The sequence below is a fragment of the Vicugna pacos genome, chromosome 7 (assembly GCF_048564905.1).
Source record: "Vicugna pacos chromosome 7, VicPac4, whole genome shotgun sequence".
NCBI classification, from domain to species: Eukaryota; Metazoa; Chordata; class Mammalia; order Artiodactyla; family Camelidae; genus Vicugna; species Vicugna pacos.
Genome location: NC_132993.1, coordinates 79,193,448 through 79,218,168, shown reverse-complemented (window position 1 = coordinate 79,218,168; position 24,721 = coordinate 79,193,448). Strand labels below are relative to the sequence as shown.

The 24,721-nt window shown below is 42.5% G+C and overlaps 1 long non-coding RNA gene and 1 gene segment (V, D, J or C); one reads left to right on the top strand and one right to left on the bottom strand.

The window, feature by feature from the left end:
- Positions 1-1,916: 1,916 nt before the first annotated feature.
- Positions 1,917-9,629, bottom strand: LOC140697457 (uncharacterized). 2 transcript variants are annotated; one of them, XR_012074594.1, is made up of 5 exons: positions 9,571-9,629; positions 8,672-8,788; positions 7,096-7,647; positions 3,466-3,541; positions 1,917-2,262 (listed from the first exon to the last, which is right to left on the bottom strand). It is a non-coding gene; the product is annotated as an uncharacterized lncRNA (long non-coding RNA). The 2 variants fall into 2 exon arrangements; XR_012074595.1 differs by having other exon boundaries at positions 7,497-7,647.
- On the top strand, positions 6,762-23,977 carry LOC102537765 (T cell receptor gamma constant 2-like). The segment is given in 8 exon segments: positions 6,762-6,910; positions 6,999-7,315; positions 11,114-11,165; positions 18,064-18,393; positions 21,745-21,804; positions 22,248-22,295; positions 22,555-22,602; positions 23,658-23,977. Coding segments are annotated over 8 exon segments (1,074 nt in total).
- The last annotated feature ends 744 nt before the right edge of the window (positions 23,978-24,721 follow it).

Here is a 24,721-nt window from a genome sequence, read left to right as displayed (position 1 = left end):
CTCCGTCCCCTACTCGCCCTGGCTGCCCTGACCTGGGAGGTGAGGGGAGGGGAGAGGCAGAGGTGGTGGAGGTGACAGCACGAGTGGCAGGAGGCGCTGCTGTGGCTCATGTTGCTTCATTTCCTCAGGCTTCTTTTGTTCATGTGCTCTGTTAAATGTGGTTGATTCGTGGAAAATGATCAAAGTCAAACCGGCCGCCCATATTGTTTGACGCTGTGCACGGGGTGTCTAGGGTATTATAAGAAAATAACAACAGTTAAACCACAACCAACTCGGCTCACTTTCAAAGGGCCACAGCTAATGGGAAGGAAATTTCCCTGCACACACACGGAATTGCTATGAAACACACTCTCAGGCCGCGGGGCGGGGTTCCCACTATCTGTCCCTCCAGTTGGCTTCTATGTGAGGTGGGAGCCTCGTGCCCGGGATGTTCGGATGCCGCACCTTCCGTCCACGCTCAGGCCCCTGTTATGCAGGACTTCCTGCAGCACCAGGACGGCCCCTGACGTTCCACCAGCAACCTGCCCTCTCCTGGGAGGCGCAGTCACTGGGGCTGCTACTTCTTGGTTTCAGCTTCTCGGTGGGGATGGGGTGACACAGGATCCGCTCCCCTGAACCCAGCAGCACAGCCAGACTGCAGGAGTGACAACAGTGCTGTGCTTTGTTCCTCACAAGATCAGAGATACGGAGGCCCTGGGCTCACCTGTGCAACTAAACGTCCTGTACTGAGTCACATGAGTCCCCCTAAAGGGACAAAATGGCCTCAGAGTCAGCCTGAGCAAGGCTTCAGAGAGGACAGTAAGTCGGATCACAGTGTGATGGTGAATCAGCAGGGGGCTGCTCTGCAACGTCAGTGTGAAGAACAAATCTCCCATCACACCCAGCAGGGGACAGAGAGGGGTCCAGGCCCACGGGCTCAGTCTGTCCTGTCCCAGAGGAACAAAGCTCTCTTGCTGAGACCAACAATTCAGGTTCTCACTGTCTGACTTGAGGGCACATTCAATCATACACTTCATTCCTCTGCTCTGAGAGAACATCTGGGGGGGCCTGGGCTTCCTATAGGACTGGCCGGTCCCACAGGTTCAGCCCAGCATGACGGCTGGGAGCTTGTCCTCAGGTTAAAGTCACACACCGACGTCGGGCTGAGGCGCCGTCTCTGGGCTTGGTGCAGATGCGAGCCCGCTCCTGAGACAGGACGGTCCCACTGCCATGACACTGCTGCATTCTTGGGCTTTTAGTCCCAAGGTCAGGCCCTTTTCCTCCCCCCTTCCTCCCTGTCAGAAGCTCTTCCTGGTTAGAGCCCAGCCTCCAGGGAGCCTCCCAGCTGCACTTCTGTCATCTGGACCGTTCTCAGAACAAGTACAGCTGGAAGTGATTTGATCGGCACAAGTGGCCAGTTTCCACCCAGCCCAGCACCAGTACACATAATTAAATTTTTCTCAAATGACACATGAATGATGAAAGAAAAGTAATAGACATACTGCCTTCCCATGAAGCATTCAGATGACTATTCATGTTTGGAAATAATAGCTCACATTATAATTTAGTTCATTTTAATTCAAATTAGCTGAACACAGGAGAAAATGATGCCAATGATTTCATAATAGAGGTTCAGAAAGACAATTCAGTCTGTTTTAGAGCAAACTTCTAAGAGGAAGATATAATTTCTGGTGAACTTTCATATGTATTCACAATCCCTCTGCCCCCCTTTTGTAATTCTAAATCTTTAGGCCAAACACATAATGCAAAACAGGAAAAATAAAACTCATCATTCTGACATGTTGGATTTTGTTACTTGTAAAAATTGTACAAAGAGCACATGTGCATGAGTTAAAACACACAAGGGAAATGTAGGGTGTTGAAAAGGAAATACAAAAGAAGTCTGAGACATGACACAGAAAATTCCATTCTGCAAGTCCAAATAAAAAGATATTTTACTTACTTAAAAATGTGTTATTCCAATACACTAAGAAGTCTTTTGATTAGGAACACAGCACGAGAGCTTCCTGCAACTGTTCATGAACAGGTCAGACTCAGTCTCACCGAACACAGGGTGGAGCATGACATTACCTTTCCAGCCTCAGGCAGGCCGCTACATGTATGTGGTTATGGTACAATGTCTGTGAGGTATTACAATAAATAAATTCTCTATTAGCCGTCTGACAACGCCAGCAGTGGATGTCACCATTTCAACGTTCAAAAGGGAGAATCCATCTCCAGTCCTTTTTCCCCTCTGGTGACTTTCAAAGATGGTTTTTCACACTTAGAAAAAGAGAGAGAAAACAGAGAAATATTTGAGATGCAGTGTAAAAGGCAAAATGCTGCACTTTGCCTTACGTGTTAACAAAGTCTAGGTACTAAAGGTGGACTGTGTTACATCTGAAAGACCGTGGTTAAGGCCACACAAGAATTTATTTCAAGGTAATTTAGATAAGGATCTACTGTTCACATGCCCAGATTTTTGTCTTATGTTGAACACTGCTGTGGGAGGACGGGGCTGACGCGTGCTGGGTACCATGGATGCAGCGCAGGACCTCCAGCCTCTGGGCCCCGGCTGCCTCTGCCGACCAGTCTGCCCCTGCGCCGGCCGCCCACCTGCTCTGAATCAGTGCACTGCTTTCCCTGCTTTTACATTTTATCTATTTTTTCTATTGAGATGTAATTGACATATGGCATTATATTAGTTTCAGTTATACCATGTAATGATTCAATATTTGTATGTATTATGAAATGGTCACAGTAAGTCCAGTTAATATCACTGTACACAGTTACAAATGATTTTTTCTTATAATATGAACTTTTAAGGTCTACTCTCCTTTCCCTTCTGGGGTTAGATAGTTCGGCAGAGTTCCTACTATTACAATTTCCTGTTTATTTGCTTGTGCTTCTGAGGGTGAAATGCTTCCTCTGGAGATTCAAAGGGATTTAACAACGGGTCCCCCTGGAGGCACATCCAGCCGTCCTGCTGCGACTGGACCATGTCCTTCATCTCAGAAGCTCCGAGACACTCCAGAGCCCTCCTGGTAGTGGGGCTGGGCTGCATCCCGGCTCTGCCCCCCGCCAGCTCCACGGCCTTGGCCCAGCTACTCCCCCTCCAGTGTCACAGCCCTCACGGGCGAGCCAGACAGTAACAGTGGCAGCCTCCCAGGACTGCCGCTCCCCAGAACTCACGAGTCAGGGTCGTCACTACACTAAGTCTGACCCCGAGACGGTCTGGCTCAGGCAACAGAAATGAACTGCGTCATCCTTATTAGGAATTTGGGACTGTGCGCTAATTTTCATCCTTTGCAAATTTATACCTTTAAAGAAAATGTTAAGAAATGTTGCATTACAAAATGTGTCTGAGAAATTCATCTAAATAGGACATATGTGGCTATATGCTCACATCCTATTCTTTGAATTTAATCTGAGAAAGGCTCCCTGTTTAACTACTTTGTTGTCATGGTTTCCTTTTCAAAGGCTTACTTAAACAAAAGTAGTTCTCATCATCCTAAAAGTGGTTTTTCTGTGTCCTGTTTTTCTTCAGCTGCTTCTTCAAATCCTAGATGGTGGGGAAGGGGAAGGGAGAAAAGTACTGCGTTCTATTAAAGATGGATTTCTTTCATTAATTTCTATAAAATTGTGATATACATGCATAAAATTTTAAGTGAGAGATACATATGTTGAATCTCCTCAAAGAGATTTAGGTGAACAAAACTATAACTACAAAACAAAGTTTTAATTTATTTTTCATACACAGAAAACCTTGAAAATAGGTTCGATCACTTGCATTCATCTGCCAAAATGGATTTCACTTATGTTCTTCAAAAAATATTCATTAAAACCAAGAACTATTATTGACTGATGTTCCTCCTTCCACCTCTTTGCTGACAAGCTTTCATATGTTTTTTAAGTGAAAATATCTTGAGGCTTTAGTACAAATAATTTAAATTACATATTTTGAAAAATGGCTGTATTCAGTGAGTGAGAGAGCAGTAAGGGCTTCCTAGTGCTGGGACGATGCCAGCCTGTCTCCCTCCTGCACTGTTCCCGGGGACCACTGTTACACCACTGTCGTCAGTGTCTCCTGAACCTTATATGATTCTTGAATTTGATCCAGTCATTCCACTCTGGAATTACTTCCTAGGATAGATCCCTGAGGAAATCGTACTTCTTTTCCACTATGATGTTTGTCCCTTTAAAAATCAGAAGAAAAATCTAACATCTGAGAGTAAAAGAAAAATAATTACTATATTTTCATGGAACATCTTGCATTCACTTAAAAACTGTGTATCAAGCAACATCTTATTTCTCTTTTCGCGGAGACTCGTGGAGCCTTGACCAGAAGCTTCTGAACTCCCACTTAGGGCTCAGAGGGAAAGCCCTGGCTACTGTGTGACTCTGTCCTGCCCAAGAGTTTCCCTCTATGATTTATGCAAACACGTGTCTATTAGATGAATATAACTTTTCAGTGCCACTTAAGAGCACAGACACATCATGCTAGGAAGAGAAATGTAACAAAGGAAACCAAATGTCACCTGTTGAAATAAATTTCTGGGCACAAGATGGAGGTGCTGCCACCCCGGATACCAGGTCAACAAATTGAAACTTGCATAAATGTGCACTTGGCCAGAAACACAGTATTTCCCGCCAACCAGTCCCTTAATACCAAGAGTCTGTCGTGATTCTCTGTTCCAATTAAGATCAGATAGGCAAACTTAGCCAATTAACTAAGCCAAATATTTTTTCCTTATTCCCTAATGGACCTGGCAGCCTTCTAAGGAAATGCCCCACCTAACTAACCCTTCCTCGTTTCCACTGCTGCTTCCAAAATTCTTCCAAATGTGCTCCTGGCCCACATCCCTGGGGAGCAGTGCTCCCTTGCTTGTGAGACTCTGTACTCCCCCAGTCCATGCACTGTTCTCCTTGAAGAAAGGACATCAAACTCTTAACCAGATTGGTTTTTTTAAACCATTTGTCACACCAAAGAGAGTATTTGCCTAGAGGCCTGGGGCAAACCTCATTAAAATCTAAGACTGGTTATTGCCATCAGCCTTTGACCTTTAATTTGAGCAGCAATTGAATGAAAATTGTTATTCAAACAATTGAGGAACACAGTTTTGAATGCTGACAACATGAAATAAAATTTACTTGCATAAAACAAGAGACGGTTGTAGATTTTGTTCCCCAAAGAAATATTTCCTTATGGGTGAATACCTAGAGAATAGAGGGAAAAACTCAGCTCTCACCACTCAAACTGCTTGCCTTCTATTTGGAGACTTTCCACTGTTGTTCTTCTATGTTGATGTCACTTCAATTGTCACTTTCTTTTCCACTTAATATTTTACCACAGCTGGGCTAGACATCAGCAGAGGGTATAAATGGTAACCCCAGGCATATTCTTTTAGCTAAAATATTCTATTAGCCCTGTTGGGCCCACACTTCACTAGCGCAGCACATCCCAAAAACCTCCATCTGGGGACCCTTGTGCCTTGAATCTCGGTTACAGCTGAGCGTGTCTGACTCTCGGTTTGTCCTACAGAAGAGGAGCTCCGGAACTGGGTCAGTTGGTGCAGGCTCAAGTTCCCATGTCTTCCCTGCCCAAGCCAAGGCCTATCTCTTCACCAGGCCCACCGCCCCCTCCTCTTGGCCTTCAGTGTATAATTGGCATAACTAATTAGCATAATTATATAGACCCAGGAGGCCCTGGGTATAATTGGCATAACTGAAAAGGAACCTGCATTTCAGTTGGGAGTCGCAGCCACCTTATTCCCAAAGCCTCATTTCAGATGAATTCCCCAGCTGATCCTTCCCAGTGTCTTTACCATCGCTGAGGATATGACGTTGGAACTGGAGGACCTGGTCCCACTCCATGGCCCTCATTTCCCCCTGGTTCAATTTCAGAGTCTTTCTTTGAATACACACACACACATACACACACACCCACACACACCAGATTCTCCAGAACTGTAACATTCCCTATAATTTCTACACTAAGTGGACTGCAGGAATCATCTACTACCAGCTGCCCAGTTTCAAGGTGAGGAAATAATGCCCATCATTTCTTGAGCATCTTCTCTGTATATGGGACCCGGGTGCATGCTGTAGTCACGTAATCCTGTTTACTCTCCACACAACCCCATGACATCCCTTTTTAAAGCTGAGGAAAAGGAGATGAGACAACGTGCCCGAGACTCCTGCTATCATGTTATTGAAGGCATTTAAAATCTCCTTTTGCTGGGACCTCTCGGGGAAGTGCTCCAGTGCTGCTTGGATGGCGGACATGCCCTCTGAGGAGGGATGGCTTTTCTGGGCTTGACCCTTCCTCCCCAGCAAGCAGCACATGCCCTGCTCCATTGGTATCAAGTGACTAAACCAAGCATGAGATGTGCCCATAGCCAGACCTGGCTCCAAATTCCAGCATCATTCTCCTTGGGCATGCAGCCTTGGAAAAACAATTTTAAAACCAGCTCCGGCTTCCCCATTTCTAAACTGAGGATAAAATTTGTCCCACAGGGTAATTTGCAGGATTTAATAAAACAACGGACGTAGATCAGTTAGCAAGCACCCTAACAGAGTGCAGCTGATGTCTGATCAAGGATTGCTGTGTTGCTCCTGTTACTGTTCCATCAACTTCTTTTAGCGTTTCTCAGACCTCTCACATTTATCATCCCCGCCTTCCTCCTGTGGTCACACTTCCGTCTCCTCCCTCTTGGCCCCTCCCGCCTTCCCTCCCTCATTTCTCCCACAGTTGCCTCCCTGCACCTGAGAGTTGCAGAGGCTCCCGCCCAGACCTGGCCTCACCACCGGCCCGGCTGCCAGAGAGCCTCCTGGCGATTTGAGCCCCAGATCACCATGGGCCCCTCCACCCCGGTGGGATGCAGAGCCCTGCTGGGCTACCTGGCCCTCCTGTGGGCCCTCCCAGTTCCCAGTAAGTCCCGGCCCTTTCCCTGGGTGGGTGGGGAGAACCAGGAGGCTGTGGGCTCAGCCCGCCCTCATCACTGCCCTCTCCCTCGCAGGCGACCAGGAGGAGGTAAGGCTGGTGCAGCCGGCTCTGGTGATGGCGCGCACCAGGGGCTCGACTACCCTGCCCTGCCAGGCCTACGGCTCGGTCACCTATGTCCACTGGTACCGCCAACTGGAGGGCCGGGCCCCCGAGAGGCTCCTCTATCTGGCCTTGTCGAAGAGGGACGTGCAATGGGATTCGGTACTGAGAGGTGATAAAGTCAATGCCCAGGTGAACAAGGATGGCAGAAGCTGCTTCTTGTCGCTGATGAAGCTGGAGAAGGCTGATGAGGGCATGTACTACTGCGCTGCCTGGGACGCCCACAGCCCCGCGCGCCGCCCGGGCCCCTGCACAAAAAGCGCTGGGACCCACTGGTCGGTCCAGGCCTGACAACGGCCACACCTCTGGGTCCCTCGGGTTGCCCCGAGGTCAGACCTCAGAATCCCGGCCCTCCGGGACTCCCCCTCCGCAGGTCCTGCGCACATAAAATCGGATGGGAGCAGGAGCTGACCCAGGCAGGGACCTTTCTTAAGACCATCCAGCTCAGCGTCTCTGGAGCATCTGGAGGACAGTCTGGGCCGCTCATTTCCACCAGCCACTAGCCACATGTGGCTACTGAGCCCTTGAAATGGAGTTGGTCCAATAGTCCAAGCTGAGGTGCCCTGTGAGGATGAAACACAAACTATATTTTGAAGACAGTGGCAAAAAAAAAAAAGGTAGAATATCTCATTAATGATTTTCATACTGACTGCATGTTGAAATGATATTATGGAGATCTTGGACAAAGTAAAAATAGTCCTAACAGTAATTTTCACTGTCTTTTTACTTTTTCTAATGCAGAAGTCAAAACATTTTAAATTTGTGACTTGAACGGGTGATTTCTATTGGACAGAGCTGTCATAGACAGACAATATAAGAATTTGGCCACCTCCCTTGAAGGATGCACAAATAAAATTTTGTGCAAATGATTGCAAGGGTGAAGGACCTTCTGGAGACTTGCCACAAAGTGACTGAAAGCTGAGCCTGGAAGTGAAGTCCTGCCAGAGTTCAGCAGGTATTCTGTGAGGATTGTTCCCACATGTTGATGCCTTTGAGGTATTTGTCGGGGGAGGGTGAGCTCTGTGTCCTTCTGTTCTGCCATCTTGAAGCCCCTCCCCTGGAAGGGAACTCCTGACTCCAGTCTATAAGTTATCATTTGGCAGGTAGGGTAGGGTTTGCATTAAGGCAAAAATCATACAAATCAGCGAGCGCCATATTCACCGCCTTCTTGTAAAACCAGTCAACTTCTTGCAAAGAAAACCTGTGTCACTGATTCTCAGCCCCAAATAGGAAACCCCTCTGCTGCTATATGTGGGGGAGAAATAAAAGTTCTTTGAGGTTGAAGCTGAATATGGATCCTTTCCAACTGAAAATTCAAAGTTTATATACAGCTTAAAAGCAACAGTCAAATGAGTAGTACAAGGGAAGTCTAAATGATTCTGAAGAAAATTGGTCCCGCAGATTCCTTAACTCATTGTGTACCTCCCTGAGCTCTGATGTTGCAGTTAGAGATATGTAATTAAGACATGCTTGGCTTCTGAGAAAGCCTAACAGCCCACCCTCTACTGCACACCTAGTTCAAGGCTTAGACCCCCCACCCCCCAGTATGTATGAGAAGAGGTGGGGGTAAAGGGGGCAGAAACTTACTTTAGCTCCGTTTCTGTGGGGTTCCCTTACTTTATCTTTTCCATTCTCCTAATAAAATTCTTTCCTCTTCTTGCATCCTCCCAGTGCCTGACTCCAAGGAGAAGGGAATTCTGTGACCTGGTGACAATGAGGGGCGTGGCCAACAAGAGGAACCAGCTCTTCACTCATATCCTTACAGAACAACATTGTCCCCAGTCCCCAAGGGCTTGTAAACCTCCACTCTGCTCTTAACCCTGTTTTCACTGCTCACTGACCCCTGCTTTGGCCTGATGAAAATTTCATTACGCAATTAATTGTTTCTGACTTTTGGGTTCTAGGATTTTTTTTAACATGGGAAAAAGGCAAGACAAAACTATTTATTGATGCAAATAAAAACATTAAGTTGGACCACAAAGACATGCCTCTGGATTATTGTCTTTGGTGCTGCCCTGCTCCACTCTCAGCCTGCTGTTAAGTACAGAGATATTATCCACAGGCAGAGGGAAAGGACATAAAGGACTTCCAGTTTAACCATGGTGACTTAGCTAAACACCATACGAGAAGCTGATCTGACTATTTTGTTTGCTGAGTTTGAATGGTGCCTGGGCACACTTTTGACCTCACTGCTAACAACCTGAGAGTTGCTAAGAAATGGAATACCCTTTATGATGGGAACCTGAGCATCAGGACCTACAGTGGGTAGGAGGTCACTGTGCCCGAGCTTGGAGAAAACAGGTTCCCTGGGGAGGTGGCCGCCACAAAAATTCAAAAGTGAATCAAGGATTTTTGGAGGCAACTGTACAAAATTAATTGACTTACTGTGTCCAGTTCAGAAATCTGTGATGGAGCAGGTCCCTTTTCAACTCTGATACCCACTTGCTCTAATACATACAGGTGCTCACATGGGATAGACAGCTTACCCTATCTGATATTCTCAGATTCAGTCTCCCCATCCGTAAAGGGATATAGTAAGTGTTCCTTTCTTGGAGGGCTGCTGGACTGCTCACTGGGTCAGTACATGTAAAGAACTCAGACACATAATAAGGAAGCTTGTCATGCAGTAAGAGTTCTATAACAGTTGGCACTGGCCATTATTGTCTGTGGCCTGGGCCCTGGGTAAAGAAGATGCAGATGAGACGGTCAGGGGTCCTCCGTAATGACTTTTCCTCTCAGGAGCCTTCAAACCCAGACAATATGAAAGACAAGACCACCGCCTTGGCTGAGATGGCCACATTATTCTGCCTCCTCAGTGGCCAGGGCTGAGCACCAGGTAGGCAACAGATCCTGAACTTTACATCTTTTTTTTTAATGACCTAGATATTATCATCCCCCTTTATGCATGAGGTATTTGGGATTCAGAGGGACTCTGGAGCATCTAAGATCACAGAGGCATTGCTAACAGCAGAGAAGGGGAATTCAAACCAAGTATGAACAGGAATATCAAATCACTGTGTTGTACACTTGAAACTAGTATAATATTGGAAGTCAACTATACTTCAATACATTTTAAAAAAGAAAAGAAATGAAAACAGCAAGAAGAAAGTATGCTTTTCTCACCACATCAAACAACCCCAAAAGAACTGAATTAAAGGACAAAGAAGAAAAGAGGGGGTCAGATCTGTGTATATATTCAGGAAGATGGAGAATGTGTTCCCACAAATGTAGCCATGCAGGAAATTTGGTCCTGTAATGAAAAAGTGTTGAAACAAAGAATTTCCAGTTGATTGGATAAAACATGACAGAGTAATCTATTTCACCGTATCAGAGAACTGGGCTTTGTTTTCAAGTTTTAGTTTAAATAAGAAATCTATCCTTTCAGAGAAGATAGAATTCCACAGATTTCTTCCTTTAGCCTACGAAAAATAATGTCATCACAGAACTAATTTTTCTCACTTCGCATTACTGTGGTAAAGAATCACATTGTCCAGTGAATGGAGAACTTCTTCCCACTTCTCAGTACACTTGTGTTGGCATATTTGCATTTTCAGTTACTGAAGAGCTTCCTCCTTTCAGAAGTGCATTCCCAAGCCGCTAACGGAGCAGCCCTGGTGTTCGTGAGAACAGAGGGGTCTTCCTTTGATGCAAACTCGGAGCAGTTTCAACGCAGCTGAACACCTGGGGGGAAAAGAAAAGTGTTGTTTCTCTGAATACTTTTCCTGGTAGTTTAGAAAAACAGTTGGCTGATTGGTTGGTGCTGTGTCTTCTTTTCCTGCTTTTATCCTTGTCATCTTTTATTGGTGCTTTTAATAGTTACTCCTCCGTGGAAAACAGATATTTGGGTCCATTTATTTCAGGAAAACTTATAAAATATCAGATACCATAAAATCTACGTTCAAGGACTTCCAAACGAACCCAGAAGGTCAAATTGCCATTACAAAATTTTTTAACTGCTAGTCACATCATGAAGCGAGGGGAAGGCTGAGATTTTTATAGGAACTCAAATCACACCCGGGCTGCAAAAAGGGCTGGAGGAAGATATTTGGAGAAGGGACTGAGCTCATAGTAACCGTCCCTGGTAAGTAGCTTTCTTCTGTTTTTGCCTTAGTAATGAAAAACTGACAGATGCTTTTTAGGGAAAAAAACCCCCAACAATTTAGGATCCCCCTTATCTGACTGCCACATTCTTGGCTTCGGTACGTGAACCATAATTTTGCAGCTGCTGGTCACCGTATATGGAAAGAAAACTATTTTGTAAATGGTTTGTTCTCTACCCTGCTCAGAAGCAGATTGAAATTCTTCTCTTAGAATATGCACACACACACAAATGTAGACAGTAGATTCAGGTTAGGTATTAAAATAGTCTGAAGATCATGTCTGTTTCATTGTTTTGTTTATGTTTCAATATTCTTATACCATTATCACATTATGTCCTTAAGTTGGTGTAAGTTATCGGTTCAAGTTCCTTTTCTTGTAGACAGTCTATTAAGTGAGAAGCTCTTTTCTTACTTTTCTCTTCTCTATAATTTGAGATAAAACACCATTCTCCTTTTCCCCCCAAACCTGCAAAACCTATATTATTGGTTTCCATTTCAGACCTAACAGCAATACAAAAAAATTCTCATGGTAAATGTCTACAGAACATCAATAAAGCCCAGTTCTTATTACTCTAGTTTCTTGGAGGTAGGCTGAGGCCAGCTGAAACTTATGCTATCGCATCTTTTGTTATGGTACCTGGTTACGGACCAGTTTAACGGAATTTGTGAGCTCAAGGAGCCATTTCTGCTCCAAAGTCCGTGAAAAGAGTCTGCACGGTTTTACTCCCTCATTTGCTCTTTCTTTCTCCTGGCAAACATTTACTGAGGACAGTTTCTGGGCTGGATGCTGGAGATAAAAGGGTGAACAAAACAAAGGACAAGTCCCAGCTATCAAACAGTTTCCAAGGCAGGATGTCTCGGACCGATGAGCTTGTTTCCTTTCTCAGTTGATGTAATAGTTATTGCTTATAAAATCCATATTTTTTGTCTGATGGTAGAATTTGGTGAAATGGCCCCAAACCATCCCCGTAAAGAGAATAATAATATCAGGTACATTTACTGAGGGCCGGACTCCGTGATAGATGGTTTGAGTGCCCTATCTCATTCCTCAACAGGAAGCCTCTTCTTCCCATTTCATAGACAAGGAAACTGAGGTTTAGAGACGTTCAGTTACTTGCCTAAAGTCACGTGACTAGTTACTGTGGCAAAATTTGAGATCCAATAGAGATTTCTCTATTCCCAAATGCATGGTCTGGACCATTATGTGATGTGAGAAATATTAAGTGTAAATTTTATATTCTGAATATTTACTCTTCTGTAGCCTGATCTTTTAAATGGATCCTTTAATTGACTTCTTAATTAGTAATACCTATAATTTTGTATTACTCATGTATGAAAATAATGCTTCTGCTTCTATTCATGGCACTGAAATGACATCCTCCCCCCAAGACATCAAGTAGATCATATTGTACATACATTTCTTGAGTACTCAAACTATAATTCTTGGGGTGTCTCTCAATAATGACTCCATTGCCCTCAGTTATCTTTCTGTATTGGTATCAAATCAGCTCGAAATACAGAAGCTGTTAAAAGAACTACAGCAGTTGTACTGCACTGCATTCCTGATTTGCACAACTCACAGCTGCATTTACACTCACGACAGGGGTGGAAAATGCCAAGCCAAATACTGGAGAAAATACCAAACTGAATCGGGTTCTCCGATGAGCAGCGCAGGATTTTCATTCAATGCCTTGGAAACCATCGGGTATTTTCATTCAGCAATGAATAGCTCAAGAGTTCATCCTTAAGAAGTCAGACTCTGCAACGACTCATCTGGTCTTTAAAGTAAGAATTGGATTCTAGACAGAAGTTACTTTAGAATCATCCCAGACCTCAAAAAATAAAAAACATAAAATCCCTGTAAAACATGTTGACTATGCATTTATTAAACACTCAAATATGTAATTCTTCTTATTGTTTGTCTTTGATAATTTAAGGAACATTAACTCTACATTACACTCTTGACAAAGAACTGACTCTATACATGAAAATCTTTAAATCAGAGAGGAGATTTAGAGGGTTCAGGCAGCAGGGTAAGATGTAACCACACTTTCCAATGTATGTGAAGTGAGAAAAGCACAAACTTAGCTGCCCAGGCAGAGCTGAGTTTGTTATTTGATTCTTTTTTTTTTCTCAATTGAAGTACAGTCAGTTACAATGTGTCAGTTTCTGGTGTACAGCGCAGTGTCCCAGTCACCCATCTACATACATATATTCATTTTCATATTCTTTTTCACTAAAGGTTATTACAGGTTCTTTGATTCTTGACCACATTTATAATTAATGTGGTTTTCTGAGCTCCATCTTGAATGTTAACAGGGCCAATTTTTACATATTTATATAAATACTGAAAAAATAGGGGCGCAAGGATAAAACAGGCACAACTCTGTGTGATTTCTGAATGTTTTACATCTATATCACAGAACTAGAATTTGCAAACATGATTTCCCATTCCTCATGTCATAATTGTTAGGCCTTATTAAATGATCAATCTCTGGGACAAAAAAAAAAGCAAGCTGTGATGCATGAACTTGCTGTCATTTATTTAAGCAGCTGGTTTCCAAAATCTATTTGAGAAGTTCTCACATAGAAAACACACGTACAGGCAGAGCATGAAATGAGAATAGAAGATCGAAGACACTAAGAAACAAGGCCTGTGATGATCTGGCAAGAGGCATGGGGTAAGATTTTATTCTCAAAGGTAGTAGAATCAGGTGTCTGCCCTATCTCAGTGTTACAGATAAAAAAGAAAAAAGTTGAAAATGGGGTGGAATACATACTTTTTATTATCGGACAAAATGAGCACACCAAATTTTCAAATATGATATGTTCTTACACCATAAAATTAGAAAAGGACTTCAATAGACAAGATTTAGGAGGGAAGTGAGAGAAGATAGGATAGTGCCTGCAGCGTGCATTTTATAAACTGAAAGAAATGGTCTTTAATCAAATCCATTTGTACTCCTAGGGCACTGATGCTCTGGGCACCATAACACTGAATGTCATTCACAGATGGTGGCCCTCGGCAGATAGGGTCAGGCAGGTAGGGTGTTCATGATCCAACGTGATACTGGGAGGATTTGAGGGCCAGGCATCCTGCCATTTCTCTGGTCATTCTGTCTTGAAGGTCCACTGCCAGGACTTGCAGGCTGAACCCTGTGCATGAGCTGGACAGAAGTCAGTTTGAGGCTGAAGTTTCTGGTAAAAGCTTGGAATGAAAATAGATTGTGCTGTTGATAGGCGGAAGGAAGCCTTTTGTTTTGAACACAGGTGAAGCAGTTCCATATACTGACTGTATATATCAGGCTTTAGCCAAGTTTCCCCTTGATTTTCTTAACCCTGGAGATGCAAGGGGTAAGACTAGACAAAGAATTGCCTTTTCATTGTGTGTGCGAAAAGCACTTGCCCTGTGTTGATGGCTTTGAGAATTCCAGACATATCAGAGCACACTGAATTGCAGACAAAGGGACAAGTCTTCGCAGTTAATGACCACAGACCCAGTTGCAACCCCCAAACACTGAATTCCATCAGTAAGGGCAAGCTTTGGTCTCGTGATATTAAAATACCACGTTGGAGCTTACAATCAGCACAAATTGCTAATAATAATGATAAGCTAATAGCAATTATGATAATCTCTCTTTGCTCCGGCATTCTTAATCAATTTGCTTTTTCAGATCTTGTTTCATTTTGGTCTCACTTAGGACTAGTAGGGATGTTGAATGGATTTACTCTCACGTTATGTCTTCAAGTAAATAAGCACTGAAAGCTTTAACTTATTGATTTGCTTAGCTACAGAACTTGTTACGAGCAAAAGGAACCAGGTGCAGAACCCTGATCTCTTGAATCCCAGGCCAGCACAGTTCCACTAAGATTTGAAGAACTCAGAGAAGCTAAATTAGTCTTAAGTTTTTGATACGGGTTGAATCACTGTGGAATTATATAGTAAAATCTTCGGTGGTGGAACAAAACTCGTAGTCACAGGTAGGTATCAGAGGAATGTCATTTTTTTTTTCAAGGTAATAGAGGGAAGGCAAGAGACAATTAAATTGGAATAACAGTTTAAAATATTTGGAAAAGTGGGAATATGAATGGGGACTAGCTGTAAAAATTTAGGAGAGATAGTAAAACAAATCCTCAGAGTAAAGGACAGCAATAGACAAGATTGTACAAATATCGTAGTAGGATTTGTCTTTGTGTACATGCACACTTATATGAAAGGGCTCATGTATAACATCATGAAAGTGTTTAGCCCGAGGCCGAAATTTGTTACTAAACTAAGTTTTGTGAATTGACACATTTCCTTTTCTGATGGTGAAGGGATGTTTTCAAAGAACCTGATTTTGGGGTCAGGCTGAGTAGGACCTCTGGGTCCACTATTCACTGCTTCGAAGAACTTGGTCCATTATTCTTTGGCCTCAGTTTCCTAATCCATAAAATGGGATAATAGTGCATGTCCATTAGCTGTTGTATGAAAATTAAGTGAGATAGTGTGAATAGCGTATCTGGTACATTGTCTAACACATCATAGGCGCTGGGTCAGTGTATCTACAGTCTATTCAAGTGTAAAGGGAAAATTGTATCCAGCAGGGAGAGTTGTTTGCAGGCAAAAATACTGACGGAACTGAAATTCTCCAGAGGCTACAGCTGAGCTTCTAACTCCACAAATGGAAAGTTATCTTACCATCCACTGGTAGACACACAAAATTGAATTGGGAGATATTTATCTCTCTCTAGCAGACTTTTTTCCACTTGGAAAGAAAACTGAGATTAAAATGTGTTTGTGTTTTGTATTTGTTGTTGCTCTATGTGCTTTAAATCTCAGTCCTTTAACTTAATTGATATCTTCTCTAACACCAACATTTATTAGCTCTAAAATGGATAGCCAGTAAGTTTGGGCTTCATGATCCTGTTTATCAGAAAAAATGTTTTAATTCGTAAATTAAATGATCAAGATGCAAAGTCCATTTAATATAGTGACAAAAATCGTAATGTAATTTTCTTCTTTGAATGTGAAATAGCTCTCATATTTAATTTATGAAAGGAAATGACAAGAAAAAATAGAGAACTCTATGTAAACAAAGTATATGGTTGGAGAAATATACAGCGTCTTACTGTTATAAGTAATAAAATACTACTTACACCACACGTGAGATGTATAAAATCACACATTATAGTCTGATTGTATTTACAGCATAAATTAAAAATTACTACTGTTTGCTTCCATTTAGTAAAAAACTCAGGAACTTTACTATAGAGGCAAAAATTTTCAAGAAGTGATTTCTTTTCCTTTTCAATTGAGAAGTCCAATTTTTCTCTTCTTAGGAAACTGTCCACCAAACGATTAACTCCAAACTAGCCCAAAGAGAATAGTAGTAAAGTATTTGTGTTTCATTTGGAAATCAAATTGAAAAGGCTCCCAACATTTATCATTTTAACCATTAGATTAGCCATAAATGTATAGTCAAGTAACATTCCAGCATTGAAGTGACATTCTTTATAAACTATGTTTTGTTATGTATGTTGACGCTATGTCTGCAAGAAACTCAGGAAGCATACATTGAACCTTACTCTAATTATACGTACACAGTATTCAGCACATGAAAATAAACAGTGGTGCTGTAAAGCAGTTCAGCAGCCTTACGGAGTAGACTGAAATTTGGGAGAGACATTGAGATTTAAAATATGGTAGATTCTTAGTCATGCTTAAAATTCAAATGAAATTCCAAAATACAATATACTTTTGTTGAACGTTTTCTAAAATGAAGCAAAATTCTAACTGCATTACTTGATGAAGTATATATAAGGCATGTTAGAAAACTATACACTTTAATAGAAGTTTTGGAAACATTACAATTTTGTTACTAAATTTGAGGCACTGTAAATAATTTACTGCTCCACTCAAAAATCTGGAGTGGTTCAGATGTGAAATTGCATTGTATACAATCAGAAATCAACCCGGAGAACCCCCAACACTCCAGAACTGGGCATGGGACCCCTGCATTGGAAGCTAAAAGTTCAACAACATAGATTGTCAAATACACAGGCACACTAAATCCTGTTACAAAAAGTGACTATATATTGCTTAAAATATGATAAATTTCCTACTAGCATCTATTCATACAAGAAATAAAATAAATATAGTGCATCCCAGAATCAGTTAAATGAAGAATGAGGTTCCACAGAGTTACAGGACATGAGAATATATTATTTAGTCTAAGGGAACAAAAGTTACAAAACACGGATGGGGAAGGGAAGTAGTTTAGAAGCCATCAAAGATCCTCACCTGTAGTGGGGAGGGTACAGCTCAAGTGGTAGAGCGCATGCTTAGCATATACAAGGTCCTCGGTTCAATCCCCAGTACCCCCTGTAAAAAAATAAATAAGTAAACCTAATTACCTCCTCCTCCAAAAAAGTAAATTAAAAAAAAAAAAGATTCTCAGCTGTAGAGAAGCCATCCAAGTTATCTGGTCTCCTCCTCCATCCCCATTTCCACCACCCACCCATCTACTACTTTCAAACTGGCTCCTCTAGGGTAGAACAAAAGAGATTTAAAAAAATTTGCTCCTGAATGTTGGAAGCTTTGAAATGGGGCAAAAGTCATGCCCCATCTCTGCATATGGAGAAAGAATGAAGGCCAAAGTGTCATCCAACTACTTAATAGTTGTGGCCTCGGGCAAATTATGTAACCTCTTGAACTTCTCATTCCATGGAAAATAGGACAGTAAGACCTCACCATCTACTGCGGCTGAAAAGCCAGGGCGTGAACTAATTCAATGGTAACTTCTCCTCCTTTTACTACACGCTGGGTAGTTCCAAACTGCACAATGTTCCTGTTTCTCTAATAATTCTTTCAAGTTACTTCTCCGTCTCCCTTCACAGATAGAAGGCTTGATGCAGACATGGGCCCCAAGCCCACTATTTTTCTGCCTTCAATTACTGAAATAAACCACCATCAGGCTGGAACGTATCTTTGTCTTCTGGAGGACTTTTTCCCTGATATTATTAAGGTTTCCTGGAAAGAAAAGAATGACAACAGGATTCTGCAGTCCCAGCAGGGAGACACCGTGAAGACCAGCAACACGTACATGAAGCTGAGCTGGCTGACCGTGCCTGAAAAGTCTATGGATAAAGAACACGTATGTGTCGTCAAACACAGGAACAATAGAGGAGAAACTGGTCAAGAGATATATTTTCCTTCAATAAATAAAGGTATGTATCTATAAATATGAATATAACCTCCCAGAACGCTGTTTTTCAAAGAAAACACCCCACTGTTTCTGCCAAGCATTCATGAAAAACATATAAATCTTTCTAAAGTGTTGTTAACATTCAGTGGTAGCATCAATGTCTTGCTACTTCCCCTAGAATTAAAATGGTACAGTTAGAAACATTAAAAAAAAGAGAGAGAGAGAAATATTCTTAACTTTTCTCAGCCTCTATTTCATCTTGCAAATTATTGAGGTCACAGTGCCGATGTTTTGGTTGTTTTATGGGATTAAATGAAACAACACACTGGAAAGCATCTAACAACTTAGCACACAAGAAACGCACAGAAAGAGATTCCACTGTAGATCATCTTAGATAGTCAGAACATACGAACAATAACGCGTCTTTCAGGAATGGTCTACTCAGCAGGCAAAGTCAGGCTCACTTCAATCCTGTTTTACACAAAAAATAGCCCAGGAACAATGAGTCATTAAATGACAAAATGGTATTTGTATGAGGGAGCCAGACAGCAGCTCAACGAAAAGAGTAATCTGACTGCTCAGATGTACTATGGTCTTAGGTTTTTGATGTTTGTATTTTATGTACCACCTTAAGGTAATTATTTGTAATTAAATATTGGGTGAGGCTAACGTGTGCAGACAGACTTCCGTTGTACATATGAGTGTGTTTCTTGCCATCGCTACATGCCTCTCACAAACTTTCCTTGCTGCCCTAGCACGTGCCAAGCCTGGAAGGGACGTGTGGGTGATACATCCGAGGAATTACTGTCCCCAGGACAGTACAGAGATTATACTCGGTTCCTAATCGCTCAGGGTCACTGGTCATTCAGGCCTGATGTCCCAGAGGAGTCCCTTTGAGGCAGATGCTGTGAGTACTGCTTCGCGCGGGCAGAGGGCTGCACGTGCCTTGGCACTGGCAGTAGTGACTTGTAACTCACTAGACCCGGGACTTACAGTCCTAACAGACCAAAGGTCCCAGGGTGCCCATAGGAAGGAATCATTCTGTGCCTTTCCCTGTGGTTAAGCAGCCCTTTTTAAGCAGTGGGAACTAAGCACCTAACATAATGTACATACATAGACTTTTGCGATGTTTTGGTCCAAATTTCTGAAGTAAGTCATTTTCTTCTCTGTTCCTATAGTTTGTCCAATGATCAAATCAGGTTTGAACACTTGCCTTAGCTTTGTCCTGGGGCTGTGTTGAAGAGCGAATGAAATAACACCAGTGAAAACGCTTGCTTTTGAAAACATAACTTGGATGTATTTATTCATATATTCAGGGTATTTATTTATATCCTTTCCTGAAACTATTTAAAAGTAAGATTACAAAAACAGCCCTAAATTTCTATTTCTACAGCTAAGAAACGGAGGGGAAGCAAATTTGCTAAGTGTAGTTTAATATAACCACGGCCTTATGTTTACCATTGGGCTTTAAGTTTTTAAGTGATCAGAAAGAAATCAATGTAATAAGTTCCATCGTGGTAATTATCATAAAGGAGACAAGTTCTTTTTATAGTGTGTTTTTTTTGGCACTTAATTTTAGAAACAGACGTTTTCCGTGGATTGCATAGCAATAAATCTAATGTTAATATCATTCCACAGCAAATTTCTAATGCTGTTTTTCAGAATTTTTTTGTTTCTTATGAAAGCTAAGAATATAACACAGAAGCACAAACCATGAAGTGATTTTCGAGGAGAGATATAAAGCTAATCTGGTCCAACTTTTCGACCAACCTTGATTGAGAAAGAGATCTTAAGATCCATGGTAATTTATGATGAAATTTTTTTACTTTATTGTTTTTACCGCAATCAATTTGTAGTAATAAGAGATGTATTTATCTTTTCATTAATATAGTCACTGAAAGCATAAGAAAGAGACTTTCAAGACACATTAAAGTCAGTTCTTGAGGATATCTTAACATCAAAATATAATTGTACTAACAGTTTTGTTCTTGGCATTTACTGCAAAGCCTTTGTACCTCAAATCTATTTGTTAGATTATAGTGAAAATGATCTCATTGAAGGCATAAAACGGCACACAGAACCATGCTCATGAACACACCCAGGAGGAAAAGGATAAACCAAAAGGCACCATTGTTGAGTCTGTTTTCTTGCCCCAGCAGTCCATTATCTTAAAAAAAAAAAAAATTCGTCTTCATATGCTTGCCTTTGAATTTTTTTACATTGTAGATGGCTACAACTCACACCTCAAGTTTTATGGAGTCAGAGAACTCTAAGTGTGATTTGGCCTGTTTTTCTACATCTGGAATTTTCCATCCCTGGAATTACACTGAAATGCTGAGCTCCTGTAATAAAAAGGTCATTGCTAAGAATAACTAAGATATCTGGAAAAGAAGATGTTTTCAGTGTCCACAGTGATGGAATTACATTGTTTCTCTATAGATTAATTTCTCTCTATTTCTATGGAGTATTTCTGCAAAGTGCTTTCCATGTGCTCTGTCTCATTTAATCCCCCACAATGATCCTTTGAACACTGGCTCTGCCTTCACTGGTGTGACTCTCCGGGAGCTACTTTCCCTCTAATTCTTATTTCCTCCTTTGTAACATGGAGTCCACCAAAATACACTCATGCCAGTGTCACTGGCGGGTTAAAGGAAATAATGCATGTGGCGTTTTTAAGGCAGCGTGTGGCCCAGTTACATTCACTCAATAGCTATGAGCCTTATTAATACTGTTTTCATTATGCCCACAAACATCACAACTGCAGAAAGTCACGTGCATGAGTTGGGGGTGCTGGGGATCTGTGTGATTGGGAAAGGTCGGCTACCTTCCTGTGCTTAGATGGGAAATATGTCTAAGCCAGCCTCCCTCCCACGTGGGATTCTGTTGTGGATTTTAGGACTGGACAAATTCATCTTGGGAGTGTCCCTTCATATCAGCAGTGTGCGCTGAAGATATAGGGCAGCCAGCCGCACTTTTGTTTGTCTCTTCGACAAATATTTCTCGAACACCTACTTTGAGGCAGGCACTTTGTTTGCAGCTATGCATACAGAAGGAAAACAAGATGGTCTTGGATCTTACCCTCCAGTTATGATAAAGAACAAAACTCTACCTTTCATGAACTTCAACACTTTCATGTGAAGAAAAAGAATATATGAATTAGATCTACTGAATTACATCAAATCAGATGAACTATCCCTGGGATTGTAGGCCTCATATTTTTAATGTCAGATTATATTAGATGTACACACATATATGTTGCATACATGCATACACACATATGTGTATTACTCATACATACACTTATAAACACACACACACACTGCCAAGCAATGGACATGAATAATCAACTAAAACTTGGTCTCATTTCTTATAGTTGTCACCTCGATTGTCACTACTACCGATTCTCCAAACAATTGTTTGAAGGATGAAAGAGGTATGTTTTTTTGTACATGTTTGCCTTTATGTCATGCTTCAGTATTTTTCCCCTCCTCTGGATTAATCAACTTTTGAACATCTCTGGGTTAAAGTAGGAAAGACCAATTAACTGGAATTGTGAAGTTAATCATTTTCTTAGTTTTAATGACTCTCTCTCTGTCAGCAGATTATATCCATATACATAAACACATTTATATACATACACATATATACACACACACACATATAGACTCACATACACACACATATACACACAAATATACACATACACGCATATACACACTCATATATACACACACATATACATACACACATATATACACACTCATATATACACACATACACACACATAGATATACACACATGTATATACATACATATATGCACACTGTTAATAATAGGCAGGGACAGTTGATTAATACTTGCCATCATTTCTTCTAGAAGGCACTGTTAGTGATTCTACAAAAGCCTGCCCAGGAGTTGAAAGTGGTAAGTTTTTATATATATTTGCCTTCATGTCATCCTGTAGCATTTTTACCCTCCTGATCCAATTACCCTTTGAACCTTCCTGGTTTATGGTAGGAAACACCAATTATTTCTGGAATTATGGGGCTCCTACATTTAATCAGTATCTCTCCTGTCTCTGTTGGCAGATTTTGTATGTATGTATGTATGTATATATGTATATATCACACTGTTATATACTAGGTCTGAACAATTGACTAATACTTGCTCTCCTTTCTTTCAGAAGCCACTGGAATTAATTCTACAAAAGCTTGCCTGAAAGATGAAAGCAGTAAGTTTTGTACATGTTTGCCTTTATGTCATGCCCAGCGCTGTTTTCCTCTGGATAAACTTAACTTTTAAATTTCCCTGGTTTAAGATAGAACACCAGAATATCTGTTTATCGCAGAACAGACTGAGCGATATTTTATGTCAATCTATCATTATTTCTTAGGAGTCATCCGAACATAGCAAAAGCTGGTTTTCGTATGGGATGACTGTAAATTAGAGGGTGCAGTGATAAGTTCTGGATTATTTCAAGAATGGACTTCATTGGTGGGGCTTGTGTTTCTTATTACTAGAGAATCATGATACCAAATTTCTTCTAGATTTTTTTACGGTCTTTGGTCATTGCTAGTAGATAATAACATAAACTAATACCTACAGAGAGATTCATACATAGAAGGTGGATGGAATGTGTGTCATGCATTTTCTGTATAATTCTCGTAACACTCTCATGAGGACGTACATTTATTTCCCCCCATTTTACAGATGAGCTAGAATTAAGTCCCTTATACCAAGCCACGCAGCTCGAGCTGATATTTCAACCCAGGCCATTTGAATTCCTCCTCTCAGACATTGCTATAGAGCAAGAAATCCCCAAACCAAGGCCCTGAGGCATAAAGGACATCTGGGGAGGGGTGTTAAGTGCATGGCTTCTGCCCATCGCACGCTGTGGTTTGACTCCTCTTCTTTTACTATTAGTTGCATGAATATGGGTAAATTATTTACATTTCTGAGCAATACTGTCCTCATCTGCCAATGGGGAGCAGTTACACCTCACTCAGTTACTGAGGAGGTAAGGGCACAGGTGTGGAATGTCTCCCATGGGGTCTCCACGCAGCTGGCACAGAACCAGCATTACCGGGGGCCCTTTCCCCCTGCGTGGAAGGTTCTGAGTGATTTAGAAGCACTGGCTCTGGCCCTGCTCATCCTCCCTCCTTCTCAGGAGGTGCGGGGGTGTCAGTCCCAGCAGGTCTCCAGAAGTGAGTAACTGTGCCCCCCTCCCCTCACCGTGTCCCGGCCTCTCGAGACAGCGGGTGAAACTAACGGCCCGCCTCCCCTTAGACACAGTGCGGCTGCAGCGCGCGAGCACGTCCGCCTACTACGCGTACCTCCTCCTGCTGCTCAAGAGCGGGCTCTACCTCTGCGTCGTCGCCTTCCTGCTGCTGCGGAGAACAGCCGTGTGCGGGCACGGGAAGGGCTCGTGACGGAGGGAGCCGGAGGGCCGGCCCTTCCCCATCGTCTGTTGGCTCTGAACTTCTCTGCTGAGGATGTTTCTCTGGGGGTCTGGGTGATTTCAGGTAATTTTTTTTAATTATTGTGTAACGTTTTTCAAACCGCTGGGCAAACATATTTTGCTCTGTAACAAGGAATTCTGCCATTACTCGGGGGGGGGGGGGGCGGGCAGAGGGCAGGCCCCCGGGAGCCTTTCCCGCCTCGTCCCCACGAGCTCGTCGGCTCCTCCGGCTGCACGAGTCCCCGCCCTGAGCGCCCTCCGCCCGCGCGGCCCCCCGACCTTCCCCGGCGCACACCCCGCGCCCGCCGGCTTTGCCGCTTCAGTTCTGTACTTTGTTTTTCATAATAGGAACAAGAAATTAAAACAGAAATCAAAAGCCCACTTTCGTCTCTGTGTACTTGAATTTCACGAAATCTAGCCAAGGTAAGAAACAGGATGCCGACAGAGCTCTCAAATTCTGCGCTGGTTGTAGCAAAGGTCAACACCACGTGTCTAAGTCTTTCTCTGAGATGGTGGTTATGGTGCTTTCTCTGGGGCTCTGACTCCAAGGGGAGTCGCAGCAAATGCAGGTGCCCGGGTTCCTTCTCTTCCAAAGGTCACCAGATCAGACTCACTGGTGTGGGACGTTCCCACGGTGACAGGGTGACCCCCCCCCCCAGCATGACCTGCAGTGTGCGTGCTCAGATCTGTACGAGTGTTTCACAAGCACTGACTCCTGGTCCTCAGATGAACCCCCTGAGAACTGTGCTAACACCGGAGGGGCATCGCGGTGGACGGTGGAGCACCCGGACTCTGACCCCGGGGGGCCTGGGTTTGCACCATGAGTCTGTATTAGTCTCTGTGTGACCTCAGGCAGCTGCTTGAACTCTCTGTGCCATCATTTCCTCATCCA